The sequence below is a fragment of the Alosa pseudoharengus genome, unplaced genomic scaffold (genome assembly GCF_046254945.1).
Source record: "Alosa pseudoharengus isolate Yale_2024_CS ecotype anadromous, Long Island Sound unplaced genomic scaffold, YU_APseudo_1.1 YU_APseudo_1.1_scf_19, whole genome shotgun sequence".
Classification (NCBI taxonomy): domain Eukaryota; kingdom Metazoa; phylum Chordata; class Actinopteri; order Clupeiformes; family Clupeidae; genus Alosa; species Alosa pseudoharengus.
The window spans coordinates 34,219,730-34,227,801 of NW_027468657.1; the positions used below are offsets into that span (position 1 = coordinate 34,219,730).

The 8,072-nt window shown below is 41.9% G+C and overlaps 1 protein-coding gene across 1 annotated transcript; it reads left to right on the plus strand.

Annotated features, from left to right (window-relative positions):
• Positions 1-2,902: 2,902 nt before the first annotated feature.
• atp1b4 (ATPase Na+/K+ transporting subunit beta 4) lies at positions 2,903-8,072 on the plus strand. The gene is made up of 7 exons (XM_076293034.1): positions 2,903-3,086; positions 4,758-4,886; positions 4,996-5,100; positions 6,362-6,561; positions 6,794-6,850; positions 6,956-7,048; positions 7,181-8,072. Exons 1-7 carry the CDS (start codon positions 2,903-2,905, stop codon positions 7,340-7,342), a joined length of 930 nt encoding a protein of 309 aa, XP_076149149.1. The 3' UTR covers positions 7,343-8,072.

An 8,072-nucleotide genomic window follows, 5' to 3' on the forward strand; every position in this document is an offset into this window, starting at 1 on the left:
GTCTCGTTTGTATCAGCACCACGCACTGACATAAACGCTGCTCTGAAGCTCGGCCGGAGTACGGACCTCATCCGCGGCGTATTTTGGCTAATTTACGCATGCGCTAAGAACACACCTCGTCTGTCAGGGCAAGACATACTTTTGCATTACTATCACAAATGCCACTGCGGTATCGCACGACATTTAAATTACCTTCATCATTAAGATTTGGTCTCTTTCAAATGTTGTTATTAACAATATACTACTTCGCATAGGCTTCAGCAGCAGCATAGGTTTTAGGCAGCCTACCACTGAAAAGCACACATAGCGCAACTGAGAGAAATGAACGGGCGCCACCCTTCGACTTGAAAACAGTTTACATGTAAAGCAACTGAAGATCCTCTACTAATCCCTGAGTCGAAGGAAACAGCATCAGCCTCCCCTTTGCACACTGGTGATGGAGTCTCCAATTTGAGCAAACCCGAGTCCTGTAGAAAGTTGTGTGTGGATGAATAGCCTATACATTGCTTGAATGTACATTTAAAAGACAGGGCCTTTAGACAATTGCAGCATTTTTTCAATAAATAATTTCAACAATGAAGCATTCATGCATCGTAGGCTACGTTTCAAAATAGTTATGCAGCCTCTGCTCAACGTCCTTTCAGAAATCAATGATATTCGTGTAAATAGACTTTTACTCTTCTATGCGTGAAACCCCACTGCCTTCACTCATCATATTCATTAGGACTGTCGTGTAATGTTGTCCTAAAGAAGTAATCATAAAAAGAAAAAAGGAGAACAGATTTTCCATGACGCCATTTGTCTTTTCAGGTTTTTTTTTTAAAAAAAACAGCGGGTCCCCTGACTAACTGTGCGTAACGTGACCAGGATACAGATATTGGACGGCAAATGAGAACTACTTGAGTGTAAAATCACCACTGGCGACAAGTGGATCATGCCATTGAGTCTACAGCAGTCCCTTGTCTAGTTTACACGAATTGAATGAGAAGTAAATAGAAATGCGCATAGAACCTAAATAAAAACAAATAAAGCGCAAGTTATAAACTTATTAAGACAATGTCGCATTTATATTCTATGTTATGCAGCATAAAAAGCATAATCAGTAGCCTACATGCAACATCACGTGTAGACCACCTTATATTAATAGGCTACCACTTGGAAGGTTAACTTATCAAACTTGAGTGGCTTTGCATCGGTTGAAACTGCAGACAATGGGACTGTGTGATGCGTGTGCAGAATGCCACACCATGCTGGTTCTCGTCGTTGCCAAAAGGTTCCTCGGGGATAAAAAAAAAAAGCCTCAGTACTTTCAATCCCACCCCCACTTGTTGCCTGAGAAATTCATTCACTACGATGATCGCTTAGTGGGAAGGTGGTCCTCTCTGTAGCCTACCCGGTGCCTGTTGTATGGGTAAAACTGATTAAATCAAAGATTCTCGTCTGACCAAAGCATAACTCGTATCAGGGTCAAGTGTGCTTGAAGATATCATCTGCATTTATCGTCCACGAAATATAAATCCCGGTATATCTAATTTAACTTTTTCATCATTTGAGGCTGTTTTGCAAAAAATAGCTTAACGAAAAGCGCGCAGCTCAGTCCATTCGAATAGTTTTATTTTCTTCTATTTATTTTATTCTGGAAGTTTGGTATGGTCGTTAGTGCACTGGATGTCGCTTTAATTCGCTGAGCTGAAGACGGTCTATGTGATTGGTTTAACAAGTACCTTTTCTCTTCTGTGAAGAATCATGGAGCCCAATTCAACCACGGGCGGGGCGGAGGAAGAGCTCCTTGAAAACTTAGTGCCAAAAGTGGTAAGTAGTAGTAATATGGACTTACCATTAATATAATTATGTTGCACACATTTGTGAAAGCACCTGTCTTTTCATAGGATGTCATGGCAATATCCAGATAAAAGGTGTAGTCTTAGTCCTTTTTGAACAAATATTGGTAAATATTTGACAAATATTTTAGTTTAAAGTATACTGCCTAGTGAAAATGCAAACATCACATACTCTGTATTTATATAGTTAAATATGCATTCTTTATTGCTAAAATGGAACAAGCGTGTGGCATTAACTGTAATGAAACCCACTATATCAAGACGTGAATGGCAGATAATTATGCCTTTATGCAATAATTAGCACGAAGGTGTCATGTTTAGTTCTTAAAGAAAAAACACTTTCTATACCAACAATAGTGGCAATGAAAAGATAATTGTTTATTCCAGACATTAAGATTCTTTCTTTTCAGGGATTTTTCACTTTTTATTGCCTGAAAATCAATGTAGTTATCATTCAACTACACATTTCACCTAAGACTCTGAATTTAGTTTGGTTTTCCCCTTCTAATTCTTATTTTGTCCATGTGTGTAAGCAAGTGTTCGTGGCATGAGATGATGGGAATTGAGGTGTAGCTTATACATCCTGTTGTCCTGGTGGTCTAATGCGACCTCTGATCGCTGGCTGTTCATCAGAGTGCTGAGAGTCAGTGTGCAACATCTGGGTTGTGGGTGACCTTGCAGTCCTTGTGCAGCTGCTGCGCTGAGCACAGAGGTTAGCTCTCCCAAAGAGGGTTAGCAGGGTCAACAGGCCTCTTCTGTTGCCTGGTTTCTGGAGCACATACCAGCAAGGACACTGATTTGATGATCAACCATCCTTAATTGTTATAACTACTGTAGCATTTTGAATGAGAAAACAACGATATTCGACCCACTTGAGATAGAAAAAGAAAAGTTCCGAAACGTTTAGGTTTTGGGATGTGTCTCAAGAAGATGCTGATTCTTTTCCTCTGTGTGTGTGTGTGTGTGTGTGTGTGTGTGTGTGTGTGTGTGTGTGTGTGTGTGTGTGTGTGTGTGTGCAGCCTGCCGAGGGGCTCAGGATTGGCCACAGACTGGCAGAGGCCATGGAGGTGGAACAGGAGGGACTGGTGGAGCATCAGCCACTGGCGCAGGAGGACCTGAACTTCGAACGCTGGAAGCCCAAGCCAAGGCCCGAGAGGTCGCTGCACGAGCAGTTCTCTGCCGTGAAACAATACTTGTGGAATCCCGAGACCAGGGAGTTCATGGGCCGCACAGGAAAGAGCTGGAGTGAGTAGCAGGGTGTCTGGAATGAGCACAAATTCAAAAGAAGTGTATGCACTGTCCTCAAACAGTGCCAATGAGTTCATAACAGACAATTGGACATTCAGCTTGAATCAGTTGATCTGTTTGACATATAGGGATAAACATTGTTTGTATGAATAGCTTGTCTCTGAATAGACAGTCTCATTTTCTGACTATGGCTTCGGTTCAGTGCAGAGAGGGATGCCACTGGGAAGGAGATATAATCTGATATTCCTTATCCAGGATCTATGTGTGTGTCACTGTGTGTGAGAGAGGGGGGTGGATAGATTGAGAGAGGGAGAGATAGATAGAGGGAGAGAGGGAGAGAGAGGGAGGGGGGACAGAGAGAGAGAGTGTGTGTGTGAGTGTGTGTGTGTGTGTGTGTGTGTGTGTGTGTGTGTGTGTGTGTGTGTGTGTGTGTGTGTGTGTGTGTGTGTGCGCGCAGCCTTGAGTGTTTACATAGGTGCACAGATCATTTAGAGCAATCGTGACAAAAACAGGCTGCCTGGGGAACAGGCCCCAGTGGGAGAGTGCTGTGACAGGCCATGTGCTGGCCAGGAATCACATTCTTCATGGCCCTACCGTGCTTTCCTCTGCCTCTTTCCCAAAGCCCTTGTGACCCCCGGACTGACTTGAACACGTTTGTGGCCCCACAGTGCAGGCCAACACGTAGAGCCACACAAGTGATTTTCCGCAGAGCTCTCTGTAAACCCCAGACCAAAACTTAGATAAACATTTTTTGGCAAACACCATTTCCTGGAGAGGTTTTTCCCAGTCACCCGTGGCAATCTGCCCAAAATCAGTTTGGTTATTGTTTTGTTGATTATTCTGCACATTGTGTAGGTTTTCTCTATCTCTATCTCTATTCTCTATCTGGTTAAGATGGAGTTAAGAGGGAGAGAGAGAGATAGAGAGAGAGTGAGTTTCGTAAAAGATCCTGTAAGAGATGTAGCCAACGCGCTCCTCTGTTTGGGAGGGGGGCTGTTGAGGTCTGTGATGTGTGTCCTGTGAAAGGAGAGTGTAGAGAGGGACACAATACCAGAGTGGGGTGATCGAGCTCCTTGGAGCTTGCACTGCCTTTCTATGGCTGCAAAAGACTGTCACTCTGATGGCAACCGGAGGTTCACTCTGTCCCCTGAGTGAAAGGACAGCTGGGAGAATTCCACTGGGTTTGAACAGAAAGCCCTTTGTAGCTGGGGGACACAAGGCTGGCTGCAACTAGTCCCTGTCAAATTGCCTGCACAGTGAAAGCCATTAAATTTTGGGGACACATTTTGTTTGATCAGTTACTAATGGACAGTTAATTGAAATTAAAGAAGAATGGCCGCTGTCTTTTGTGTCTGATTGGGTTGGCCAAATGCTCATATAGGATCAGTTCGAGGGGGTATCAGAGAAAATGAGGCCATTTTCTGAGTAGATGAGCCATGAGTGTTGTATATTTGATCAGAGAAGTAGAAATGACTGACCTGCAATCAGATAACTAGATGGTTATTTAGAAATGATGTTTGTCATGTATCTTGAGACCCTTGAAATGTACAGAATGTTTGCTGTGCTAATGAACATAGATCTATCGTTTGTGCTCTCTCAAAATATGCTTAGGCAAGGGAAATACAGGAATCTCTGTGTAATAACATCCATTATTTTTATTCCTCCAAGGCCTCATCGTCTTTTTCTATTCGGCATTGTATACTTTTTTGGCTGCCATGTTTGCTGCTTGTATGTGCTGCCTGATGTGGTCCATCAGCCCTTACAAACCAACGTACAATGACAGGGTGATGCCACCAGGTAAGAACTTCATCCACAACTTCAACCTTGTACTTAGTCACTCTCACTGCTGACGGTGTTGGACAAGAGGAGATTCAGGCAGGCCAGTAAACTGTATTTCCATTGGCAGGCATGATGATGTTCCCACATGTAGAGGGATTTGACATTGCCTTCAATGCATCTGACCGCCCCTCCTGGAATAAGTATGTGAAGATGATGGAGTCCCACCTAAAACGTGAGTTCTGACTTATCAGGGTTTTAGAATTATCTGAGGTATCATATTATATGCAGAGCCGGACAGTAACGGAGTACATTTACTTGAGTACAGTACTTGAGTACAATTCTGAGGGATCTGTACTTTACTCGAGTATCATTTTTGGGGAGTACTCATGACTTTACTCAAGTACATTTGAGAGGCAAATATTGTACTCTTTACTCCACTACATTTCTATCCATAACCGTGAGTACCCGTTACTTCTTCTAAAAAGAAAAAAAAAGAAAAATCTCGGAAACCCTCAATTTGTTGTTTCCCTCTCAAACGTGATTGGATTGTGCAGGCGCCACTGATTGGGACAGCCTATCAGCAATCACCTTCAGCTTTCCGCCAAAATCAACTCCATGGTCAGATTTAGATAAGAGACGAAACCATGGACGAAACAATGGATGAAGACGCAGCAGGTCCATCCCGGGAATGTGTCAACCTGTGGCCCCACCTCGCTAGACTATTTTAATTTTCTGAACAAGTTAATGATAGTTTTCACTTCAAGTGTTTTAATTACAAAATAGTATTTTGTATTTGAAATATGTATTTTAAATTCATGTATTAGCAATACTGCCCATCCCTGGCAACATGGTAAAAAGATGAAAATTACTTGATTTTACTTTCAATTCCTTTTACATTCTCCAAGGTATTAACATTAAAAATGTTCATAACTCCATGTAGGACGATTCTGTACATAAATGTAAGCACTGTGGCAGTAGTAATGCAATATTTAGAAATTGTAGGCTACTCTTGTACTCTTGATACTCAAGTACTTTTAAAAACAAGTACTTCAGTACTTTTACTTAAGTAGACATCTGACTGTTGTACTTTTACTTGTACTTGAGTAAAATTTAGCAAAGGGTATCTGTACTTTTACTCAAGTAATGAAGCTGTGTACTCTGTCCGCCTCTGATTATATGATATTTTTAAGAACCATAGTAAACATTGGGTGTTTTTTTTTTTGAATGGGTACAGACTTAAAGCTAGCCTCTCTATTATCCGCTCCTGAAACCCCCCTTCCTAAGCCCTCGGTGGCCATAGAAAAGCTGGCATAGATGGAGAGGTTTTTCCAGAGGGAGCCACCACAGGCCTCTTTGTGTCAGACCAGACCCAGTAATCAACTGTTGTTGAGTTTATTTATGGGAATCCACCCCTCTGCCCCCCACCATCTCTCTCTTTCTCTCTCTCTCCTCTATCTCTCTCTCTTTCTCTCTCTCTCTCTCCTCTGTCACAGCATACGATGACTCTGTTCAGGAGGAGAAGAATATCCCATGTCAGCAGGACAAATATTTTATGCAAGATGACAAAGAGGAGAGTGCTGAGCGGAAAGCATGCCAGTTCAAGAGGTCATGGCTTGGGGAGTGCTCAGGGATCTCAGATCGTCATTTTGGCTACTCTCAGGGAAAGCCCTGCATCTTTCTCAAGATGAACCGGGTGAGGGCCCTCTCCTTCTAAGGACACTTACCACCAAGTTTGCATCCTAAGTTTACCAAGGGTTCTAAGTATGCTTAGTGACATCTTGTGGTGTCTTGTAGTAATGTGCTGGCAAAGCAGCAGCCTCACTGCAAGATTTTATGACTAGTCCTAAATAAGGAAGTGGAGGTCACATGGCAAATTCCACTGACACATCAATTTACCACCCCCCCCCCCTCCCTTTTTTTTGTAGATTCTTGGGTACTTGCCTGGTAAGGGAACCCCAGTAAACGTGACTTGTGCTCTAAGGGTAAGGGTTAATCTGGAGTGGAGTGAGACAAGTTATATTTCATATGATGAGTATATAGGTTAAGATATCCAGTATACCACTCATTGTGTTTGTTTGTTTTCACAGAAAGGGGATACAGGAAACCTTGGGGACCTTGAGTTCTTTCCAAAGAACATTTTCAATCTGATGTACTACCCCTACTATGGGAAGCAAAGACACGTGAGTGTAAAGTTTCAACATAATAGCATCAACTGAACTGTAGTGGTTGAACAACATGTATGATACTGACCACTCTGTCATACAGTATTTCTGAAAAGAGCTGCTTTTCCCCTAATTGAACCCTTTATGCAGGTGAACTACACGTCGCCAATAGTTGCTGTACGTTTCCCTTCACCTCAGCCTGACACCCATCTTCATGTGCAATGTAAGCTCCATGGCAAGGACATCATCAATGATTCACCAACTGATCGCTTTCTGGGAAGTGTGTCTTTCACTCTTGAAGTGGGTGCGTAGCTTCCCACAATTGCTGCCTTCGCCCACCTTTTGAGTTGTACACATTTGCAAATGGAACATCTTAGTACTAGAGTTGGAGAATTTCCCTTGTATGACATAAAATGTTTTTTAATCTTTCAAAACTCTCATAACTCCCTGCAGAAATAGGAATAATTTTAATAAGCACTCAAATGGACGCGCTCCTCACAAAAAAAACAATACAATGACAGAGACAGTGCTTGGAGAGAAAATGAGAAGGACATACTGTACTTTCCATAATGTAATACTTAGTTTCACTAGTCATAGGAAAAAGTGTTTTTATCTAAGGCTTATAAAGCACTGCCGAAGTCATTTCTGTGTAAGACTTGACACTTAACCAGAGGGCCTGATGTTCCAAAAAGGGAAATTGACTATCATTTGTAGTTACACATTAACTTTAGAGCAACACGTTATTGGGCATCATGAGTTTTATGAAATTCCAGAGTGTTCCAGAGTGGCAATAGTTTTTGTATAATAGTTTGGTTTGAATATTTTGTAACACTCTTCTGATTCATCAACATTTCTTTTGTATAAAGGTTACAACCTCTGTAATACAAAACGAATATATTTGTCTTATCACTGAGCTCAATTTCAGATAATCCAGAGACTATTTACCACCGAGATAAATAGTCTTTTACGAAGATTCCAGAGCATTACACACTCTTAATTCTTTGGTCTTGTATTACAATATCAGAGGTTGCTTGTTCCTTTT

Coding starts and splice junctions, on each gene's coding strand:
- atp1b4 (XM_076293034.1), top strand. CDS start 2,903: ATGGAGGTGGAACAGGAGGGACTGGTGGAGCATCAGCCACTGGCGCAG. Junction 5,101..6,361: donor GATGGAGTCCCACCTAAAAC/GTGAGTTCTGAC, acceptor CCTCTGTCACAG/CATACGATGACTCTGTTCAG. Junction 6,562..6,793: donor TCTTTCTCAAGATGAACCGG/GTGAGGGCCCTC, acceptor TTTTTTTTGTAG/ATTCTTGGGTACTTGCCTGG.